This window comes from Vespula vulgaris, chromosome 2, assembly GCF_905475345.1.
Source record: "Vespula vulgaris chromosome 2, iyVesVulg1.1, whole genome shotgun sequence".
Classification (NCBI taxonomy): Eukaryota; Metazoa; Arthropoda; class Insecta; order Hymenoptera; family Vespidae; genus Vespula; species Vespula vulgaris.
The window spans coordinates 11488222-11512557 of record NC_066587.1 but is presented as its reverse complement, the minus strand read 5'-3'; the positions used below and the strand labels follow the sequence as shown (position 1 = coordinate 11512557).

Here is a 24336-nt window from a genome sequence, read left to right as displayed (position 1 = left end):
AGGATACAGACGCGTAGCAATCTGTTGCTCCTCGTGCTAAAGCTACTCCCATCTCCCTCGATTCGAGAACCCGTCAAACGCGAGAAACAAATCTCGAGCATCGAACGATCGTGGGACGGAGTCGATTCGATCAACTAGTCCGGTCGAAAATGGGAATTTCGCGGGCTATCCCGAATGGCATTGTCCAGGCATGTGCATATAGCGTGTCCAATCGTATTAGCCTCACCCAAGAGATTTCAGGTGGTCATGCGTTGCGTCAAAGGTAAATATCGTTTGCATTACTTGCGCGTGTTGCGTATTGTACTGTTAGGATAGTTTTGTTCGGTATATTAACCTCTAATGAAATTTTTTAGTTATTAGCGCGGAATTAAAAATGAAATTCGCATCGATGTTATTACTTCACTCGTATGATAAATTTCTTAAACATGTTGTAAATAATTTTGCATTCGTTTTTCATCAACAGTTTATTCGACAGAAATCGTTGATTTTTTTAACACGAGCATCGCCAGAGTACGAAAGACGAGCCAATGAAAAATTCACTGAGACGCGTTCGAAAACGAATAAGTAGAATCATAGGAAGTTCTCATCGTAGAAAAGCATTAGAAAATCGCGGAAGGGTTCAAAGAGATAGAAAGGTCGAATCGAGTGATCTTTTCTCACGCGAGGAACCAGCATCACCGGCAGGAGTAGAAATCAAACCAGAATCACGCTCCTTACCCCTTTTCGATCTCGAGAAATTCTTTCATCCTCGCTTCTCTCTCCAGTTTATATCTTACCCTCTCCCTTGCTCTCATCATCCCCCTTTGCTCCATACTGGCCGACCTCTGACTGTGTCCACTCCATGTATCCGCGATACGATGAACGGGACAAGGCTTGACCGTTGTCCAGTTCTCAGCATCCGTTCCTTCTCTCTTCCGTCTCGTGAGAATAAAACGGGATAAGAAAAAAAACTGGTCCAGAGAGTGCAAATCGAAGTGCTCATAGGTTAGTTTGGATCAGGCCAAGGAGGAAGGAGGAATAGACATCTTTGCGATCAGTTCGAAAGACGCGACGTCAATGAACACTTCGAAGATATTCGATTAGAAAAATCTCGATTCGACGAATACAGAAACTTTGCATATAAGTGAGAACGTTCGTAATTAAGTTTTGTGTCGTTCTGGTGCTGCGTTCAGTGACATTTGCGATTAAAATACAAACTTCCTGTACTCTTTTTTAAAATAGCAGTACAATTGTGGAAATTATACGTTTCTTATCGTCGTGATTTTAAACGTTTTGTGCACGGACACTGATCGTTTAATTAACTGAAACAGTGGATCGCGTCAGATTTCATTGGCTCAAATATTCTCTTCGGAGAAAATTTGAGACAATTCATAATTTTACATCGTATCCTTTTTATCAAATTGATTGTCCTCTTTTTCTCATATTTTTACTTGTTCTTATTGATGTAAAAATTTAACTTTTCATAGCAAGGGTATCATATTGATTCAACGACGCAGCTATGGGCCAACGCCGTACATCACCTTTAAACATTGCTTAATACAACTACATTACTTTAAGTTAATTCGTAACAATGGAGTAATCCGTTTTAATACCGTTAGCATAAAAAGCGGTTAACGACACCGACAAAGCTAGGGGAATAAATCTTTGCTTTGCTTCACGACTTCTCATGACTCCTTTATATTTGTTTGCCATTTAACTGTGTTAATACTTAGTTCTATAAAAGAGCATAGGGATTTTAACGTTATAAGTCGATCTTTTATCCTTTTCAGAGAATTATATACTTCCTCTGTTCGTGGTTTCATTCCACGAGCATCGAAAACAGTTTACGGATAAAATAACAAATTTTAATTGTATATTTAGGAAAATATTCACTAAGAATTTTCGAATTTAAGAGATATTGATAACAAAATCTTGCCAAGTGTTTCAGTCTTCCAGGTTTTAGATTTCTCTAGGCATATAAGCGAAAATCGGTCGGAGGATCTTTTTCGATCCATGGAATCGACGTAAACGGATCAATTCGAAACGATCAGTTACATTCATTTTTGCAGGTTTGTAATTCCGAGAAGCAATATCCGTGATTAAACTTGTATATTCATGCGGTAGACTTTTAGACCTACCTAGGGAATTTTTTAAGCTCCTACAAAGTCTAAAGCAGAGGTTTTGCAGGACGGTTGGGAATGCTGCATCGGTATACGCGACGGCACGATAATCCAGGAAAGAAAGTATCGCGAAAGTTTCCAGCATGCAAGGCTATAGTGGAAGATAAGGGTAATTGTGGAGTTTCTCGCTTGATTGTGTTTACCGATACGACAAGAAGGAGCAGCAATTTCCAAAAAACAGGTAACTGCTTCGTAAGTTATTTCTTCAATGCGAACGAGCGAAAGAAAATTTAGTCGAATGAATTTGGATCGGGACGGCAGATGTGTTTCCGTGTAATAATTATACGGTATAATTTTGATACGTCATGATTGAAAAAATAATCGAAAATAAAGATGTAGACCGGGTCAGAAACGGGTTGCTCCAATAGCTTTACTAAGAGTTTGCTGGCCCACAATGGTCGGGCCCTAAACAAAGTACTAGAAAGAGACTTAAACTCTTAGCAGGTAGTCCGTTCCCGAGACACGTGCTACCTGATTTATTGTATCTTTTTGTGTGGACGATATGCAAGGTGTCGAAGAAGTCGCAAGGTGTCGAAACTTCAAAGACCCTTCTCTTCTCTTTTTTCTTTGGAAACGTCAGAAAGTTTACGAGTTTAATGGTTTCGCGTTAGTTACTCGACGGGAATTTCTTACGTTCTGTAGATTTGATTAAAACGTAGCCAGAGACTCGAGTTCGCAGTGAGTGGCATCGGAATAATTCCGAGTTGAAATTCTCCGTGATACGAACTTGGTTAACAAATTCGATATTCCCAAGCGTATCGGTCAGTTCAAACGTTAATCGTCTGCGCGAGATATCGCTCGTAAAAAAGTCTGAATCTTTCGGTAAATACGAATCGACAGGGTCTATCGAGCGAATCGATAGAAACAGAAATCCATATCGGATTAGCGCGGAGTTTTTGTCGCTTGGCATCAAAGCAGTCCTGATTGGTGAGATCCTCGCATGACTGCCATGGTTGATTGGGATCATTGTAGGGGGTATTTTATGCACCGAGCATGCACCGCAGCTCGAGCTTGAATACCGAATCAGGACGATAAAGGAGGAGTGAGAAAGAGAAAGAGAAAGCGCTGGAGAGGGGAGAGGATCGAGCGGGGAAGAGTTGAGCTTCGGTCTCCTAGCAAAGGCTGCGTTCCGTAGTAGAGGCCCGTGGCAGTTGAAGTCTCCCACCTCTTATCCGTTTTAATAATTCTCGACCCCCTTTAGAGCAGCCCGAACAAGGATAGACCACAGCTGGACCCCCCCTTTTCGCCTCATGCTTGGTATAAAGAGGGGCGCCGCTCTCCCACAGCGTACATTTGTATCTCTTTCTCTCTTTCCCTTTCCCTTTCCCTTTCTCTTTTTTTCACCACCCTTCTTTAATATCCTGCGAGTGCCGTTTGTCTCACGTAACCGAGTTTGCCGGGATCCAAAGTCACTTTAAAATATTTTCTATCGCAATCGGAAGGTATGCATTTCGGGAAGAAAATCTCCAGGTTGATTGTTGTTATTGCGACGATTTATAAAAAAGAATATTTAAAGAGGAAAAAAGCAAATCTACGTTTGCTACGGTCTATCTAGCAAAGCTCGATAGCGGAGCGTTCTCTTTCGATGCGAAAGGCCTTTCTAAAACGGGGAAGTCACTTCCACGAAGTCGGTCGTCTCCGTCTCTGTTGGCTTCGGGCGTGGTGGTGGCTGAGATTAAGGGAACTTGGAGGACTCACCGACTACTCGTCGACTTCGTCGTGTGGGCGCATACTTGGTCGGAATAGCTAAGCATCTCTGCTCGGAGCCGTTTCACGACGAATTCCCAAAAGTACGAGGAGAGTCGATCGTGTACGAAGGTATTGCGAATGTATGGACGTCATATTTGTTGGGTTTAAGGCACGACGATATGGCGCTATTCGAAGAAAGATAACGAGAAGCAGTTTGGAAGCCGGTTTTCAATTTTTTTTGCTGTCGTGTCCTTGATAGAGCAAACTATCGGTAATTGACATATCGACTCGTTGATCGAAAGATCACGTAAATTATTCGATCAGAGGGAAAACCGATCTTTTCCGATCGTTACGGTCTACGATTTGTTGAGAGATCTGTCGAGAGAAAGAAATATCGAGTGAGAAAAATTCTTGAACGACGTTCTTATCGCGTTAAACGCGTCGACTTTCGGTATTAGACATTCGTTATATCCTAGTTGTCTAGTTTCTTATCTGGCCTTTTTCAGCACCTCTCCTTCATCCTTCTCTTCTCTTTCCCTCCTTTCCGATCCGTCGTTCTCAGTCGAGTACTGAAAAGCTCTGGCAGGCAGGAAAACAGGCACAAGCAGGCGAGAGCCACGATATGCTACCGCTCTTCGATGTAAGCGCGCACATGTGCAAAAAAGGGAAAAGGGAAAAGAGGGAGGAAGGAGAGAGAGAGAGAGAGAGAGAGAGAGAGAGAGAGAGAGAGAGAGACGAAGGCAAGCCCACACTGATGGCTTTGCAAGGAAGAGAGGGTGCGAGTTTTAGAAGAACACGAGGAAGGATGAGAAAGAGAAGGAAGAAAGAAAGAAAGAAAGAGAAGGAGAGAAAAAGAGAAGGGAGAACGCATCGAGTAAGCGTTAACGCGTGAGTAAGAACGAGAAGAGAAAAGTCAAAGAAGGGGGAAGTAAAGCTAGGAAGCGAAGGAAGAAGGAAAGAAGGAAGACGGAAGGGAATGGAAAAAGAGAGACGGTCCACACGCGTTTGCGGAAGAGAGCATCGGCTCGAGCGACAGAGAGACTAGGAGGCGGCGGCGGTGAAGGCAGAGAATGAGGAGAAGGAGGAGGAGGAGGAGGAGGAGGAGGAGGAGGAGGAGGAAAAGAAGGAGGAGAAGGAGGTGAAAGAGGAGGCGACGGGAGTGCTCTCGCCCGAGCGAGACCGAGTCGAGCCGAGGACAGGCAGCAGAGCCGTTGGCGTAGTAACGTAGCAGAGCGATGCTCGTATGCTGAGCCTGGCTGCTACGCTCGCCTTTTCCGCCTCTCGTTCGGCCGCCACCACCACCGCCGCCGTCGCCGTTGCCGCCATCAGGCCGACACCACCAAACGACGGCGACGGCGACGGCGACGGCGACGGCGACGACGACGGCGACGGCGACGGCGACGACGACGACAACGACGACGAGAGTAGACGATATCTGTGTGAGCACGCGCCTGTGCGCCGCTGCGTTCTCCGGTGCGCGCCGTTGGATCCCCCCTACATTGGGATCGGATCTCTCTCTCTCTCTCTCTCTTTCGTTTTCTCTACTTCTCACTCTCTCGCTTGCTTCTACGCTCGCGCGCACACGGTGGCGGTCCCCTTGAACGTGTGTGCGCGCGCGCATCCACGTGCGAGCCTGTGTAGTATTCGTGGTGGATAGGGGTCCCGGCCCGGCTCTCTCGGCCCGTCGTCCCGTCTCGTCTCGTCCCGTCCCGTCCCGTCCCATCCCGTTCCGTTCCGTTCCGTAGAGTAGTATCGCACCGCGCCGTTCGCCACCCGCTATCCACAGCAGTTTCAGCCAGCCCGCCCGCCCGACTGCTTGCCAGTGTCCCACCGCACGTCGAACCGTTTGCACTCAGAAGCGATCAGGGAGCCCTTCCGTCCCTCCTGCCGGCCTTCTTGCCTGCCTGTCTGCCTGCCTGCCTGCTTGCCTACCTACCTACCTACCTACCTACCTACCTACCTACCTACCTACCTACCTACCTACCTAACTGCCGATCTCCCACTTCTCCCTCTACCTCTGCTTTCATCTCCACCTCCAATTCCACCACCTTTACCTCCTCCCTTACTGTTCACACCATACCGCGCGTCTTCCTCGTTTTTCCCTTTCCAATGTATACTCCACTTTGTGAGCCCAGTAGTAACTCTGGCCATCCTTATCGCCCACTCTCTCTTTCTCAATAGCATCTCTTCCTCGCCGTCAGTCACATACTCGGAACTTATGAGAGTGCTGGTTATCGCTCTCTCGCTTCCACCTCCCTTTATCCACGCTCTTTCTTCGTCTTCTCCTTCTTCCTCGATTCTTCCTCTTCCTCGCTCGCTCGCTCGCTCGCGGGCGCATTTAACCTCCCGTACGTTCCACCTCCTCACCTCCTCCCCTCTTTCCTCACGCTGCCAGACGTCTCGATCTCCCTCTCTCTCTCGCGCGCGCGCACGCTGAGCAAGCGTCCTCCACCGTCCTTCCTACTAGACGGAGAGAGGGAGACCCATTTCCCTCCCACTTGCGGCCACTCTTTCTCTCTCTCTTTCTCTCTCTCTCTCTCTCTCTCTTTTTCTCTCTTTCTATCACACTCGAACACCGCCGGTGTATACTCCCGCTGTCACCTGATCGCGGGACACTTTTCGCGGGTGAGATACCGCTCGGCCACCGAGTCACCGAGTCTATCGCTGTTCGTTCTTCCTTCTACCTCTGTCTCTCCCTCTTCATCTTCTTCTTCTACTTCTTCCTCTTATTCTTCTTCTTCTTCTTCTTCTTCTTCTTCGACAACCTCCCTCCTTCTCCTCCCCCACCTCCTTCTTTGGCTCTTGCGCCTCTTCCACGCTCCTTCGCCTCTTACTTCCTCCTCGTGCGATCTTACCGTGCACAAGAGTCGACTTTGCCGCGTGCGCCTGAAGCAGAGCTTGTGGTGGTAGCTTCCGACAGAAAGGAAGAAGAAAAAAGGAATAAAGGAGGAGAAGAGAAAGAGGTCTCGACCGACGTCGGCCGACGCACAAGAGTGGTTGTCCCTCGCTCGTTCTCTCTCTCTCTCTCTCTCTCTCTCTCTTTCTCTCTCTCTTTCTCTATCTCGATCTCACTCCACTTACCATCCTCTCTCTTCCTCCTTTCACGGATCCGGAGGGGTGCGTTCGAAAGTCGAAAAGCCAGAGGAGGAAAGAGTGACACATTCTGAGCGTGAACACGCGCCACGACGGATTTACGGAAGAGAAGAAGAAATCGGCAAGGAGAGGCAATCAGGTCTGTGTCACGTCCGTGTGTTTTCCGTGTTTCTTTCGTGTCACAGTTTCTTTTCTTCTTTTTTTTTCTTTTTTTTTTTTTGTTGGCCTTCCATCGAGTTCGCCGAGTTCTTCGTGTATTTCAATGTTATCGATCGACGATCGTTCGAGTTTGTGATGCATTGATAGAAAGTTTAGCGAGTCACTCGTCAATGGGAATTCGTTCTTTGGTGATAAGTATCTCTCGTGTTATCGGAGATCGGCGATATATTTGTGGAATCACCTGATTGATTTTCATTGATCCTCTATAACTTCGACGAAGAAAGGAAGAACAATTTCGATCAACTTCATTTTCTTAACTTCCTTACGTACGTAGAAATCTTTTTTATTCCTTGTAAGAAAACGAGAAAAGAAAAGGATTTTCGATAAGTCACGCGGAATAATTTTTGAGATAAAGTTTCGCGTGAATGAAGGAAAAGACGCAATAGGTAATTCTCTCACGTGGCGCAAAGTTGCGGTTGAAATGGAGCAAAGGATACGTGGTAGCCGACGGTGAAGATAGCGGCATCCGTTCCGGTACCCGCTGCGGGCCGGTCGCCACACCCGCCCGTTTGGGAATTCAACTTACCGCCGCTCGAGACTTGCCGCTCGTGTGCCTTCGACGTTTTCTCCGTGGCCGGAGTACCGTCTAACGGATACCGCGAGAGAGGCACTTATTTGCGGTGGATCAGACTCGGTTTTGCTGCGGAAATTCACCGTCTCTTCGTTTATCCGTTTCTTTTTCTCGACGAATTTTTGGTCCTTTATTTTTGTTTCTTTTTATCGGCAAAAAACGTAGTTTAAAAATCCGAATACTTATCGGCTTTTCAGCTTTCTCTTTCTCGTTCTCTTTCTGCTTTTCGTCTTCCATTCTCTTTGTTTATAGATCATTGATAATAATTTTGATCCGATAAAATCATTCGATCGAGGAACGACGTATCGATGGATTCCAAGTAGAAAACTGTGAGACAAAGGGATATCGCGATACGAACGTCGCGTTTGCTTTCTACGATCGATTAACGGAGATCGTCGAGATGTGAAAGCCGTTAACGGGCCGGGTGAACGAGTGAACGGATCGCGCGAAAAGCTATCTCGAGAACTACCCGCTCAATCGGTTTTATCCTACGGGCATCCATTGTTCGTTCCAAAGATAGGACTCATAGAGTAGCCACGGTGGCTTCTATAATTGTATCATCTGCCGGCTCGGGAAATCGATCGCAAAAAGACTCTCGGGTGCGGCATTGGCCGTATGTAAGTATACAGTACGTGGAAGAGCGAATAAATCTGAAAAATCGCTGAAGGAAGCAAAGCGTTCTTCGATTTCCAATCGTCTCTTTCAACGATAAGACGTAGACGTTTTTTCCTAACTTTTAAAGTGTTTTAATAAAAAGGGAGAGAAAGGGAGAGGGAAAAAGAAAAGTGTGTCTACACAGAGACATACGAACATACGTACGCATATATGCATGAACGCGTACATAGAGACATGCTTCGGTGATCACATATATACATCCACACACATAACGTACACATACGTGCGCGCGTGTGTATACACACACATATATATATATACATATATATATACATATATACACGTATACGACGAGTAAGGCAGAAGCCTATGCGCAGTATACGCTTTACGCGGTAATACACAGCAGCCGTGGCGAGCTTGATTACACATTGCGATCACGAGCGTCCCACGAGGCGGGCGGACATAAGGCCTTTCGTCGCGCCACGGCCTGCGGGCAGGAAGCACGTAGCGTGACACCGGGTCGGTGCGGTGCGCGGCAGCCGCTCGCGCTATATGTGCCTGCCGCGTAATACGTACATACAACGCGACGGCGGTTGCGGCGTCGGCGTCGCCGGCGTTGGTGGAGGTGGTGCAGGCGGCGGAGGTGGAGGAGGCATTGGAGGTGAAGCTCGTGGAGGTGGAGCAGTATGCGTGTAGGGACGCGCGCCATAATACTCGCCGATCCCGCGCCTCTACGTGACTCGCGGCTTCGTGTGCTGGCCCGAGACCTTACGATCTGCCTTTCCCGGGACAGCTCTCTCTCTCTCTCATCGACTACACCACCAAAATTCCTCCACTTCCGATCTTTCTTCTCTTATCCTCAAATCGACTCGTTTCTACTTCGTTTCTAACGCGAATAAATATCTTATTACGTGTTAGGACGATTAAAGAAATTGAGTTAGTTGTTTCGCTTTGTTGTTAATCTTTAATGAAATCATTCGATTAGATTGTCCGCGCCGGTGGATATCAGGAATTCGTAATAAAGTAGCAAGGAGAGAGGGAGAGAAACACTCTGATCAAGTTAGTCTCGGCTTAACGAATTTCCTAGAGACACTCGAAGCCCATTTTCGTCTTGATAGTCGGCCAGGCTCGACTCGAGTCGTCGCTCGCATGCCTCTAGCTACCGCGGCGAGTGCCACTTTCGCGCCCACCAGAAGGAACGTGCGGATACATCGTGCCGAGGCCATTAAGCCGACTATCGTGCGTCGGGACGGCTTCGATCGGCCTTATTGAATTAGACCTGCACTATACTCTCCCTCTCACGTTTCGTCTCTTCGCGATTATCTTCTGCAAATTATACTCGCGACGTCTCTTCTTCCGTACGATACTTTTATCGTTCTTTTCTCTCGAGACTCGCGACCTTTCGATTCAACGACGACAGCAAAGACTTTCAAACGCGATATACGAGGAACAATGCATAGACAAGGTCGACTTTCTTGCTTTCCATTTGGAAGTCGATTGAGAATAAAAAAAAAAGTACTAGAGTATACCACGATGATTTCCCATTGTAAGCTTTTGAAAAGTAAGCTTTTGTTCCGATAGCGATCGCTGTTTGTTGGCAAAGCAGACTTCGGAGAGTCTATTTCGCGAGGAATAACGATCGGACCGAAAGTCAATTTTCCAGGTGAATCTCTGCCACATATTATATTCTGGCAGCTATAATCTACCCCTCCTACGGCACTAGCCCCCGCCTACTCGGCTGGCAGTCCATTAGCGACGCCCCCGTTTAAACGTTTCCGCCGCTTAATCGCGCATAGCTAATTTCCTCTTCTCACGTTTCGCCTATTTCTTTTCTTTTTCAGGACACGGGATTTCCTTCGGTGGAATCTTCTTCTTCTTCTTCTTCTTCTTACGGTCGTATCGACTGCAACCGATTTCCTGAATCGTCTCGACGAACGGAGTAATCACTGGTGAATATCGTGATCGGAAGTCGTTGCGATCGCAGAAGGAAAAGTAAAATCAAAGAGTGCCGTGAATCTCCGTGACGACCGAACGAATGCCGAAGTAACATCGTCGGTTCTCTCGTCGAGAACGTCGTCGTACGAGAAGGCACGCAGACGAAATCGCGCGCACGTGCGTTCTAGATGCATTAATCGCACGATGGCGACCGCGACGATGGGTCTTCGCCGTAGGGTACCGGTGAACAATTCACCGACGCCTTCCGGTCATTCCTCCTCGAACGTTTCTGCATCTAGCAAACGTTCCAGATCAGAGAATAACAATAGTCCGTCTCAGGGGAACTTAAATTCGGTGAATGGTTCTCGAGAGGAGCCACCGACAAAGAAGTCACGTGGTACGACGACCAACTCTGGGAAGAATAATGGTTCCTCGACCTCGTCAGCCTCGAATACTTCGGGAGTCGTTTCCCTGACGGAGACCAATTCGTCGAGCAAGAGTCGTGGGAGCTCGCTTTCCAGATCGAGCAATCAAACGAAGATATCATCCAGTAGTAATAATTCCAACATCAATGGCGATCATGCTTCGAACGTTCCAGCGAGCAGCTGGTCAACCACGTCGAACATGTCGGACGTGCCGACTTACGCCTCGGTCGCGGGATTAGGCATGACGAACGGGCAAAGTAGCGGACTCTGTGCTTCCAACCTTGGCATGACGACACCGATACCACCGTACATGTCGACGTCGATGGCGACCTTCGTTGGGAACGCGACGAATCTCGGTAAGAGTTCGTCGGTGTCTTATCTCGATATATCCAACATGACCAGCGGTTCCTTGGGCTCCTCGAACGCCACGAACTCTCTGGCCTCTGGTTACGGCACCAATAAAACCACCGGCACGAATCTCGATTCGAATTCCTCCGGTGTAAAGACGATGGCATTTCCAGGTATCTCGTCGGCGAACGTGAATGCGAACGGTTACGGTTCGGCACAGCAAAAGGGACAAAACCAGACAACGGATAGCGTGGCTCTACCGAAGAAGTTTCAGAACGATGGCATGTTCAATGCCTATCAGCCCTGGGTGATAAAGACTTACGGTGACTTGGCGAAGACGAAAACGATCACGATCAAAAAGTATGCGCGTATTTTACGAACTCTGCGCGGGGAGGAAGTGAACAGTGCGGAGAACAGCAAGTTCAGATTTTGGGTAAAGAGCAAGGGCTTCCATATCGGTCAACCGGAAGGATACGATGCGAAACCGGCGGATAGGATTGTGGGACGTCACGCGGTGACCAATCCCGGATTGGATCCTCCTCTCTACGTGCCCACGCAGTTGCCACATAACAAGGTGAGTACTTAAAGAGACTAATCTGGCTTTTCTTCGTTTTCGCCGATCCTTTCTTATCCGAGATGTGGGTTCGAAGTCGAACGATAAACGAAAGTTGAGACAGAGTAGAAATTAGAGCGTTAAGAGACATTGTTACATGCATATCCTAAAGTTAGAGTCACATCAAAGCACAGATACGAAGAAAAGATCGTCTCGAGCCATTAGCAACGGCGATGATTACGACGTAATCGCGACCGCGACTATCCAGGATCAAGAAGCGACGTTTTCTTTCTCTCTCTTTTCCCCTATCTTTGTCTTTCTTACTCTACCAAGGAAGACGCGCGAGTTTACGAGCGAGGAATTTATCTCTCGGCACGTTGAAGAAAAAGTGCGAGAGATCTCGGGGCACCGAGTTCGTAGGAAAAGAGTGAGGCGTACTGAGATAAGGTGCTCGCTTAATTGCATCTAATTAAACAGAAATTATGCTCTCGGAGCGTCTCTATGCTTCCGAGATATGTAAAAACGAACACAGGCCGTTTATCGACGAATCTCGCTATAGACTATCAGCTTGTGGTCCACCTTTCCTATCTTTTTCCTTTCCTTCTTTTTTCTCACGAAGCATCCGATTTTTTCAAATTCAATGTGTCTATAGAAGATACTCGGAGATTTCTCGAAGGGCTTTCGGAAATGGAAGAATCGTGGATTCGCAGTTGTGTTCATACCGGCAGTTTGAGTTTTACGTCGGCAGTACACCACAGGCGTGGGATTCCAAGCGCGGAAGTAACGCCGGAAACGTTTACTCTTTCTCACGAAAAGAACGGGCCACGAAGGGAGTTTTCTTTTCCTCTTTCTCTCTTTCTCTTTCTCTCTCTTCTTCTCTTGGTGAGAAACGGTACCAAGTTCCGCGTCGTCGATCGTGCCGATCGATAGTCGTATAGTGCGCTCGACTGCAGTCTCGCGTCGCGACGCATCTTTTGCGAGGAGGATGAGAAGAGGATGAGAAGTTTAGATGGAGGTGGAAGAAGGGGAAGACACTCTTAGCGATGTGTGTTGGGAGGATGCGTACGTAACGCGGCTCGTGTAACGCGTCCATACGGCGCCCGTAAAATATTTCTTTCCTGGCTATAGTCATTTTTCACGGTTGACCGTCGTCGAGGGCCGCGAGATAACAGCGGTGCTCACCTCTCTCTCTCTCTCTCTCTCTCTCTCTCTTTCACGCGTTGGCTCGCTCGTTTACTCGCGTTGCTATATCTGCCGCCGGGCTACGAGATAGAGAGAAAGGTATAGAGAAGAGAGAGAGAGAGAGAGAGAGAGAGAGAGAGAGAGAGAGAGATAGAGCGAGATAGAGCGAGAAAAGGACGGACTCAGTAGGGGCACTTCGGTCTCTCTCGCTGGGTGGTAGAAGAGTAGGTCTGGCCGACTAGTCATTAGTCACTTTCCGAAGCAGAGGCACAGACAGGCTGTGGCGGTATGTTCGCCGTCTCTCTTCCACGTCTCACACCACTATGGATTTCTCCTCTCTTCTCTGGAGGCCGTCTCCTCTTCTATCCTTCTTTCTCGCGGTATAACCTCCTATCATTCTCTCTTTCTCTCTCTCCCTTTCCCTCTACTTCGCGCATCTCCGCGGTCTCTCTATAGCGGCCGATTCTCTATCCTTCTCTCTCTCTCTCTCTCTTTCTCTCCCGTTTCGTCTCAGTCGCTCCATCGCGCACGGACTCCGAGCAGTAAGTCTCCTCTCTCTCTCTTTCTTTTGCACACAGCTGTTCCTTCTCTCTGTCTCCTTCCTCTCCGTTGCTTCTACAGGCCGAAGTCTCTCTCTCTCTCTCTCTCTCTCTTTCTCCTTCCTTTGCGCTTACCGTCGGAAGAAATTCAAGCGGCGCTCTCTCGCATTCGCTCCCTTTCCCGGTGCTAAGCCTCTCGCGCGTCTATCTTGATTGAGAGGGAGCTCTTGCAGGCCCGTGGCCCGAAGGGAGATCGCTTCCATCGTGCCTCCGTGCTCGCCGCGACGAAGTAGAGGAGGCCGAATCGTATGCGAGAGAGCGAGAGAGAAAGAGAGAGAGAGAGAGAGAGAGAGAGAGAGAGAGACGGAGCGCTTGTCATTGATCGTCCCGACTCACACGAGCCGCTAAAGGTCCCGTACAAGTACAGGCTTCGGGTTTGCCTGCCTGCCTGCTTGCCTGCTTGCCTGCTTGCCGTTCTCTCTCTCTCTCTCTCTCTCTCTCTCGCTCGCTCTCACTCTCTACCATCTCACACATATACAATCACACGTACACGTGCGCGCGCAAACTGAATCGAGCCTACGGGGGCGTGTGCGTGATCGCGTATTCGGGCCGCGTATATCGAGAGAGTCGAGAAGACGATCGAAACTGGATACCTCGAAGGATCCTTCTTTTCTCTCTCACCTTCGTTCAAGCATCGAGAAGGATTGCAAATCGAATCGGCGATCTCCGTAATCTTGACGAATTTCTAAGGGTCCTCCAGGGAATTTTAGCATACTTTTCCTCAACCTCAATGGTTTCCAACGTCAAAGATAAGCTATCTCTGACGGTTACTCTCGCTTATGTCCGGCGGATTCGAATAACTCGACTCACTGGCGCAAACCGGAAAGCGATTCGTTTGTGGATCACCGCTTGTAAATCCTTTCCTTATCTCTCTCGTTATCGCCGCACTTCGTACCGTCCCATTTTCTTCGATGCTTTTGTAGCTCGTGCCGGTATTCGATCTCGGAACATATGCGCGAATAAACAGACACGTTTATATATGTATACACGGAGATAAGTTCGAAGGTTCCATGTGATAACTCTTGCTTCACCAAGGAAACTTATTTTCGCTCGTACGCCCGATTTTTTAACCTATCCTCGAATATCATCTGTCGTTGAAGAAACGTGCTCGAAGAAGTTCACCCTTCTTTTTCTAACACGTATATACCTTTTTTTTTTTTTTCTTTATCCTTGGACCTTTGTCAGAGAAGGTAGAGGTAGATGTTTGTGCGACGAGAGACCACCATCGTCGGTGGACACTTCCGCAAAAGAAGGATGAATGGCCGATGAATGGGAAGAGCAGCGAAAAGGAGTTCGTGGTTTGAAGCTTTCACGGGACGAGACACGTTCAGCCTCTATTTTTCTCTTCTTTTTTCTTTTCCTTTCTTTTCCCTTTCTCTCTCTCTCTCTCTCTCTTCTTTTCTTTTCTTTTCTTTTCCTTTCCTTTACTCGAAATATCCGACGAGATTTCCGAATGTTAGTCTCTGACATTACGTATGCTGCTAAACGATATTTAATTACCATCCGACGTTGTTACGCTTGAATCCGATCTGTTCGATCTTCTTTAATCTTCTCGTACTATTTCGAGCGAGCCAATGAAACTAGGATGTAGATGGAGATCGATAGGATGTGGAGAAAGAATGTCACGTTGGAGAGAGAAGATTGGTAGAAGGAAGAGAAAAGAGGAGTGGGGAAGGAAAGGTGATAGTAACACGGGAGTCGAAAGACAAAGGGAAGGAGTTGACCGTGCCGATAATTTGTCACCCTGCGCTCGAGGGTATAACTCGATTAACTCCTACCCCAAGGTCATGTACCTGACCCTCGTTGAATAAAATAGTGGACCTCTCACGGACACAAGAGGAAGAGAAAGGAGGAAAGAGGATAGAACTTTGCTGGACAATACGAATGCTCGTTTGGGATACCGATGGAAGCCAAGAGTCGATGCAAAATCAGGATTCCAATAACTTCCTAATTTCATCCTGGATTAAAAATACACGAATGAAACAAGTAGAGTGATTTGCTCGATCGACCGTTGAAGTATCAAAAATTGGTACGAGTATGGAAAGTTGAATTTCTTTCAAGTAGGATTCTTGACTGTACGAAATGTATGATATATAAATTTAAATATTTCAAACAAAATTAATCCAGAGATTGATATGATCTATCGGCAAATGTTAATAAAAATCCAAAGGTGTTCCTCACCTGTTTAAATGCCCCACCCTGTGTAATATCCTACGGTTCTTCGAAGCTTCCTCGATTGTTATCGCTATAGCCTTGCAACGATAATAGATGTATACAAGGCTGAACGCACACGCGTTGTTTTCTATCGTTGTCGATTGTTACGAGGAACTATAGGAGCCTTGATAATAATAGTGCCGAGAATGAGAGAGAAAGAGAGAGAGAGAGAGAGAGAGAGAGAGAGAGAGAGAGAGAGAGAAAGCAAGCAAGCAAGCCGGGGTTCGACGGTTGGTTGCATTTGGCCTGGAACGGGAGGAGAACGGCTGTTCTCGAAAAGGGGACGTAACGAAGAGGGTGGTTTCGTACGGTGTGTGTCGTTTCGGTCCCGCTGAGTCACGCACTAAAAGAGAGCGCGTGAAGTCTTGGCTGAAGAGAGCTCAGGTTGGGGCCACGCTCGCTAGAGCACCGTGCAAGAATTTCTTTTTATCCACGATTACGATTCGAAGGAAAAAACGAACGAGGCCGTTCGTACAGGGCAAGAAACTTTCCCTTGTGACGTCGACGAGAACGAAATATCTCGATCTAAAGAACCTAACTACCTACATACATAGGTGTGTGTGTGTGGATTGCATTCAAGCCCGTAGTTATTATAGATAATTAGAGATCTTAAAGTTATGTTAAAAGGAAATGAAGAAATCGAGCAAATGGTTGAGGAAAGTGTGATGACTTGTGAGACGAGATAAAAGTACAGGTAGGATGATATTCAGAATCAAAAAAAAAAAAAAGGAAAGACAAAGACAAAGACAAAGATAAAGATAAAGAAAAAGATAAAATAAAAACAACGTACAGACGTAATTTTAACTACGTCTTAAGGACGTCTCGATGCGGGCCTCTTTCCACAGGCAAACTCGCACACGAGAGCACGCGAAAGTCCAGCATGCTGGCAGAGACCAGCCGAGCGAGCTAAACAGGCAAGTAAGCAAGCAAGCTGGCAAGCAGGGTAGGCAAGCAGGCAGGCAGGCAGGCAGGCAGGCAGGCAGGCAGGTAGGCAGGCAAGCAAGCAAGCAAGCAAGCAAGCAAGCAAGCAAGCAAGCAAGTAGGCAGACAGGCAAGTAAGTAGGCAGGCAGGCAGGCAGGCAGGCAGACAAGCTAGCTAGCAAGCAGGCAGGCAGGCAGGCAGGCAGGCAGGCGTATTGCTTAGCCAGAGTCACGTCTCTAAACCACGGAACGTAACCGTGTCGGGCGTTGTGCGTGGTGCGATGCTCAGCGGCCCGTAGCCAGGAGCGACCGGCGGCAATTAGTAGCGGTCCGCCGAGGGAGTCTTCGCTCTCTCGCTCCTTTTCTCCTCATCCTCTTCAAACTCTACCTCTTCTCTTCGAGCTGGCCGACCCACGCTACGTTTCGTACTCTATCTTTCTCTCTCTTTCCGTTTCTCTCTCTTTCTCTCTGTCTGTCTGTCCGTCTGTCTTTCTTTCTCAGGTCCCATCTTCCATCGTCCCGTTGTCCCTCGACGTTCACGCCGCCACTATCCGACTACTCTCTCTTTCTCTCACTCACTCGAAGCCTGCACAAACACACCGACTCTCGTCCCTGATTTTCTTTCTCGTTCTTTCTCCCTAAGCCGCCGACCGTTCGTTCGTGTTCATCTTTCTCTTTCTTTCTCATCTCCCTCTCTCCCTCTCTCTCTCTCTCTCTCTCTCTCTTTCTCTTGCAATATCGCTTTGCACGTTGCTAAAGCGAGAGGCGAGCAGCAAAAGACCGGCGGTGAGGTGCACGGCTTTTCGTTGAAGAGAGACGGAAGCCGAACGCTGATATGGAAAAGAGGGAACTGGATGAAAGAGAAAGAGAGAAAGAGGGAGAGGGAGAGGGAGGGGGAGAGGGCCGACATGCTGGTGTAAAAAGAAGAGTATGAAGTGAAAAGAGTAAAAGAGACGAGAGAAAGAGAACGGGAGAGACCGGCGGGCGAAAGAAAAGAGAGAAAAAGGAAACGGGGAGAGACAGAGACAGAGAGACAGAGAGAGAGAGAGAGAGAGAGAGAGAGAGGCGTGGTAGAGTGGGGAAAGAGAGAAGTAGTACAGGGAGGTGGGATAGAAGCCGCAGGCTTTTTGTCCTGCCACCACCACCACCACCACCACCACTGCCGCCGCCGCCGCCGCCGCCGCCGCCACCGCCGCCGCCACCCGACAAAAATAGACCCTATATTCCCCTGGTCGGTTCGCCGTCGTAGTCCTTCTTCGCCACTGCGTCCCTCTTTCTCTCTCTCTCTCCTCTCTCTTTCTTTCTTTTCTCGCTATATATTATTGCTATCAACGATTATTATTATGCCAGTTTCTAAAACATGTACTTCTACCAACTTATATATATATAAATATTGATCATTTTTCTAATCGGATATATCGTCGCATTGTTCCAAAATTATTTGTTTAAAAATGCTTTCTCTCTTTTTATTATCTTTTTTAACATCGTCCGAACGGTACTCGATTATCGTAGAGTCCTGTCATAAATTCGTACGGCGCCGAGCTAGGACTACTCTTTCATCCCTCTCATCAAAGTCCCTTCTTCTTCTTCTTCTTCTTCTTCTTCTTCTTCTTCTTCTTCTTTCAACACTATCCTACCCTTTCATTTGACTCGTTGCACCCTCTTCGTCCGTCCTCCAGAAACCACAACGGTGTGTACTCCTCGGTTGTTGCCTCCGATAACTCGTTCGAATCCGAGCCACGAGGTAGCTCGTTAAGAAGGGCGCACGAGATGAAAACGATAGAACACGCCTTGATTCCTATCCCCCGATCACAGAGCAGAAAGTAAGTGGCTATCCGAGCGCGTGTATCTTCGTGGGCGTAGTCGGTGAACTGCCTACACACGCGAATTTCACGCGGTTTCTCTAGAGACTCCTAACCCTCGCTCATTCTCTCTCTCTCTCTCTCTCTCTCTCTCTCTCTCCGTTCCTCTTTGTGGTCCCCCTTCGTCGATAAACCTAGCCGATAACTCGACCACGCGGCAAATCGCGATACGTATCGACCCCTTTCCACGACGACGTTACCACTACCACCATTGCAACCATCACCATCACCATCAGGACCACCTTTCTCTCTCTTTCTCTCTTTCTCTTTCTCTCTTTCTCTTTCTCTCTCCCTCTCCCTCTAATTCTTCGAATTATCAGAAGAGATCTATCTCTTTTTCTTTTTCTACTTCCTTCCGCCTTTCTTTCTACTCTACTTAGTTGCTGCGCTAACGGTTTCACCAGCCTGATAATAAAGAGTCCTTATCTCCGATCGATAATCCTAATGCAAGCACTCTTATCGGTGTATCGTGCTAATGAAGTTAATCCACATGAGATAAAGACGTGGGTAAAAAGCCGAGGGCATACTTATGACGATTATGAATATTACATTCTCGTCAAGGAAGTAGATCTTCTTTGATCGCTTTGAAAGTACGTTCGATTCTGTTCGGGAGATAGATAGATAAAGATAGAAAGAGGCTGAAATAATATCCGATATTAGATGTCAATTAGTCTCAACTATTCGACCATTTCTAACACTTTGTTTCTTTCTTTCTTTTTTTTTCTCGTACGTTTTAAACTTCAAAAAGATTTGTTTATAAAATGATACGTGATGTACTTCAATCGGGTCTCCACGAGTTCACGTTGTTGAACGTCGTTGATGTGAAAAAATAAGTGAAGCAGAGAAATGTTTTAACGGTTTTATTCCGGCAACATAGACGTCTCTGAAAGTTCTTCTTGTTCGAAACTCGAAGGCATTCACGCGGCCGACACGTACGAGAGATATCTCGGCTTGTTGTTTCAAAACTCAGTTAAGAAACTCGCGCTCGGCAGCAAGCGAGCGAGCGAGCGGTAGCGGTAATTACGCGGCGAAGCTCCGCATTATTTTCCGAGAGTATCCGGGTAAAATGTTACCATGTGTTTCGCGTCTATCTCGTAGTAACGAGATCGAAGTGAGGTATACTCCAAAGGAATGTCGATCTTCAATCATGAACTATTAAATATTTTTGCGTAAATACTTGTTTAATGATCTCTACAAAGTTGACTCCTAATATCTTCTATTTTTGACGATATTTCACTTATTCATTTTTAGAATTTGAAATTATCCAATTTGGGTCAGTATAAATTAACGTTTCATGAAAACATCTTCGTGAAATCGATAACCTTATTCTAATAATTATCTACGTTCTTCAAATTATTCAATAGACGACAGGAGATGTATAAATATATTCTCTCGTGGTAAATATTATTAAGGCAGAACCATATATTATAGAATATTTTTATAAACATTGTCGATGATCTAATCCTGATTTGTGACTTACGAGTTAAAAGGCATTGTTTTGAATGTTTACTCTAGTACGATTACAACGAACGAGCCAAAGTATCGATCGGTGTCTGTTTTCTTTTTTTTTTTTATCGAACGATCGAAGATTTCGTTATACTTTTCGTGCCAAAATTTTATACGCACCTGTCGAAAATTCTAAATTTTCTCTCTTTCTTTCTCTCTCTCTCTCTCTCTTTCTCTTTCTTTCTTTCTCTCTCTATCTAGAACAATGTCAAGTCGTCCATTTTCACCTACACGAATCGATGTACCACGGGTAGTTGGCACGACGCAAAAATCACGTGGACGCGTTCGAACCTAAAATCCGTCGGCCAAGTTGGCCGTGGAGTAATCGGAGGGAGGTTACGAAATTTGTTGCCCGGACCGATGCGTGCCACGGACAACTACACACACGAACATACGCGTACAGGTTGGGAAAGGCTGGAGACACTAAAATACGAGCGACGTTTAAACGTTGCCAGGCGAAAAGAAGAGAAAGGGAGAAGGGCGAGTGGGGAATGGGTGGGGAAGGGAGAGTGGGGAATGTTGGAAAAGCGAAATAAGCTGATATTGCGACGAAGAATTGTTAGTCGCGTTGCAGTACCAAGAGAAAAAGGAATTCCGTTTGGTTGGACATTTACAGATAAGAGATTATCGTGAATAATAAAAAGAAACAAATATAAATTGGTTGATCCCGAAACGTAGAGGCGAGATTATAGAAAAATCTGTAATATAATTTCTACCGATATACGACTGATATTTCCTCGAACGGTGGTGGCGTTCTATAAACGAACCGACGTTAAGTTTCTACTAAATCAAATTAAAAAACGGTCATATAAAAAGAATACATAAAATACGTACGAATGTCACGTGATAGAGAAAAAGAAAGAAAGAGAGAGAGAGAGAGAGAGAGAGAGAGAGAGAAAGAGAGAGAAAGGACGAAAGAGAAATAGAGAAAAATAAATAATAAATTTCGAGAGGGCGAGCGAGCAGATGTCTTCCTTCCGCGAGATTCATGTCCTCCTCTGAAGAGGAAAAAGAAAGGCGAGAGGCGGGCATTAAGCCGAATGTAAATCAGGGGTGAAACGAACGCCGAAAGCTGGTCATTGAAGATTTCGTGTAGGTGCGAGGGTCACAGCTGGAATAAGCAAAACAGAAAGAAAGAGAAACAGAGAGAGAGAGAGAGAGAGAGAGAGGAACAGTTGGAAAAAGAGCGAAAAACGATTGGAAAGGATTTTCAAGAGACACGTTGACCGGTAGTGACTGCATGGTGGTTTACGTTTAATCGGATTCAAAGCCCATGGAAAGCTTTTTGATATCCTTGTCTCTCTCTCTCTCACTCTATTTCTTTCTCTTCTCTCTCTCTCTCTTTCCATCTATCTCTCTCACATGTCATCGTATGTAGATCTTTGTCCGGTAAGCTGTCGACGGGTCGAAGCTCGTTTCACCGCGTCTCGAGTCCACATTGCGAACGGTCTACCCAAGCGAATTAACCCCAGACGCAATGAGGAGGCAGATGTCATCTCGGGGGCGGATATAAAGAGGGGAGGAGGGAGAGCCTTTAGGAGCGCTCGCTTTGCGCCACTTCGCTCTTATCTTCCTAACTTTTCTCTACTCGCTGACGTCAGTTTGTCGGCCTCCCACCCTCCTTGTTTCCCCCTCCTCTCTCTCTCTCTCTCTCTCTCTCTCTGTTTCTCTCCCTCTTCCTCTCCTTCTCTTTCACTCTTGCTCGCTCGTCTATCCATCTATATCCATCTCCGTCTCTCACCTACCCGCCCACATCGTTCCGACTCGCTCGCAGAACTTTCCACTGCTTCCGTCGTCGCTTCTCCGTCATTCCACCCTCAAACCACCACCGCCGTCTCCCCTCTCCCTTTCCCGTTTCAGTAAGCGTCTACTACCATCGTCGTCGCTTCTATCCAAACGCGCGAAACTTCGAACTTCCACCGCAGCAGCCGTGGTGCCTCGTAAAACTTACGCCGGCCGTGTAATCCAACGAGCGGAGAATTACGAGATTGGAACGAACGAACGGAGAGAGAGAGAGAAAGAGAGAAAGAGGGAGAAAAAGAGAGAAAGAGAAAGAGCGTTCGGCCGATCGTTGAAACGTCGTGATATCGCTATAAAATCTTTCTCTCGGAATCGAGATGATTCTTCGCTTTTTTTCTTTCTATTTTTATTGTAACCGACGTTTCTTGGAATCGCGAAAGTATGTTGGAAACTTTTCGAAGCGGTTTTATATAGTATATAGTTATATATAAAGAAAGATAGATAGTTAGAGAGAGAAAGAGAGAGAGAATGAGTGAGAGGGAGAAAGAGAAGGAGAAAGAGAGAAATTAACGTCTTTATCGCAAGAAGCAAGGTGGATCAACACAAACTTCCGTTATCTCTTTGCCTAATTACAAACTCGACTCAATTTCGACGGGCGGAAATCTACGGGCACACTGTCTAAAATCGTCCTTTTTATATCATTGAAACCATCTCTCTCTCTCTCTCTCTCTCTCTCTCTCTCTCTCTCTCTTCCTCACTCGTTCAGTAAACTGACCTCAATAAAGATTCTCTCTTCCGTCTATGAATACCGCACCCTCGAGAACGGTTTCTACCGTTGGAATATAAACGCGGAATTTGGCGATCCCCAGACGCGGATTTCGAAGGAACATATTTCTCTCTTTTATCGAACCGATCGATTCGTGCCGTCATCGTTATTATCGTCCTCGTGTACTTTATGCAAGTGCGGAGTGGGTGAGTGCGGTGCAACGAACGCTGCCCTCGGGGTCACCCGGTATAAGCGTCGCCGCTTGCGGGATCGTGGCTTCGGGCGTTTAGCAGCCCGCAATCGGTCGGCTGGCCGGTGTGTTGATTCCCTGCGTCGAGCGCCGGCGATACAGAGCCAAGCTGAGAGTGAGAGAGATAGAGAGAAGGAGAGAAGATAAAGAGAGAGAGAGAGAGAGAGAGAGAGAGAAGGAAGGAAGGGGAAACGCGACGATGGTGGAGAGAGGGAGGGACGGACGGAATACTCGAGGGAGCCTGAAGAGGATAGAGATGGAAACGTGTTGGTGGGAATGAGAGAGATAGAGAGACGAAGAGAGCGAGAGAGAGAAAGAGAAAGAGAGAGAGAGAGAGAGAGAGAGTGAGAGAGGAAAACTTGGCCCGGCCCGGCCTCGTGCTCGACCCTGCCTGCCCTCCACTACCTCTTGCTACTCCGCATCCTCATCGTCCACTGCCTCCTCCTTCTCTCCTCTCTTGCCGAACGCAACGTCTGGTTAATGAGACGCACGCACACACGCTCACGCGCACGCGCAACGTACGCGCGTCCCTTTCGACGCCGACGCCCTCCTTCCTTCTCTCTTTCCCCTCGACTACTACCGTTTCTACCCCTCCTTCTTCCTCTTCCAGTCTCCTCTCTCTCTCTCTTTCTCTAGACTCGCCTCGATTCAAGCACAATGCGTCACATCGCGCTGTGCCTACCTAGGCGTCACAGTAATGACATACTCCTACATGCGCGATGTCCGATATCCTGGCACCTAACAGCTACCACCACCTTCTCATCCTCCTCCATCCACTCCTGTAGTATTCGCCCGGTAGCAGCTGCAACCTGTACACCACGGAGGCAGCGAGTAAGAGAGAGAGAGAGAGAGAGAGAGAGAGAAATGCTCCGATACGAGACACGACGATACCACGATCGAACCAGCCGCAAGAGATTGCGGCTACACACACCTACGACCACCATCGGGACCGCCTTCAAAAGCTACTCTCTTCATCATGACACGATCTTAATCATCCGATGCGCGACGACGCTACTACCACACTTATGTACCATCATCGCTCTTTTACTTTGCTAGTCCTCGGAAAGGCGAACAAATGAAGAGTAGCGTTTTAAATAGACCGTATCTTTCCTCAGACTTATTTTCTTGCCTCTGATATTCGTCAGGGATCAGAATTTGTATCTGGAACTTTTCTTTCCTCTTCTCTTTTTTACGTAATCGCTAATTTGTCTTACCCGATCCATATTACAAGATTACGATTATAATAAATCTTATTTTGGCATATCATCGATGTTCTTGTTAATCCGTGAACAAAAATGATTTTTAACAAACGGATTTTCGAAAATATCAAATGCCGAACGTTTTTCGTTTCTCGCGTTGCATCGAGAGTTCGGCCAATTCTCGGACGTCCTCGCAACGTTTTCTCCTTCCCTTCTTTCCGTACTCCTCTTCTTTCCTCTCTTTTTCTCGTTGAAAGTTGGGGCGCGGCTCGCCGCTTCCTGGAGCCACCACTAAGAGATTAATTCAGGCAAAAGCAGCCGCTTCTAACCGAGAGCTCCCTCCGACGTCCCGTTTCAGTTCTTCGTTCCTCTCTTGTTGAAGAATACCACCGGGAACGCGGTAACCACACTGGTATTTTCTTCCCCCGGAAAAAGTCCAACGAGAGAGGAATCCTTGTTCATTACGTCGTGTTGATCTAGGCTGGATTCA

At 47.1% G+C, this 24336-nt stretch overlaps 1 protein-coding gene across 5 annotated transcripts in view; it reads left to right on the top strand.

Annotated features, from left to right (window-relative positions):
- The first annotated feature begins 2196 nt into the window (after nucleotides 1-2196).
- LOC127073052 (nuclear pore complex protein DDB_G0274915-like) overlaps nucleotides 2197-24336 on the top strand; it is a 37402-nt gene continuing 15262 nt past the window's right edge. Inside the window, exons 1-3 of one of the 5 annotated variants that reach the window (XM_051014061.1) lie at nucleotides 5840-7080; nucleotides 10188-11062; nucleotides 11228-11628. In XM_051014061.1, the coding sequence (XP_050870018.1) occupies nucleotides 10486-11062; nucleotides 11228-11628 (978 nt within the window). In that variant the 5' untranslated portion in view covers nucleotides 5840-7080; nucleotides 10188-10485. Of the gene's footprint in view, nucleotides 2341-5839; nucleotides 7081-7176; nucleotides 7427-8790; nucleotides 10010-10187; nucleotides 11629-24336 lie in introns of those variants that run through there. The other 4 variants (XM_051014059.1, XM_051014056.1, XM_051014060.1 and 1 more) reach the window with 4 other exon arrangements.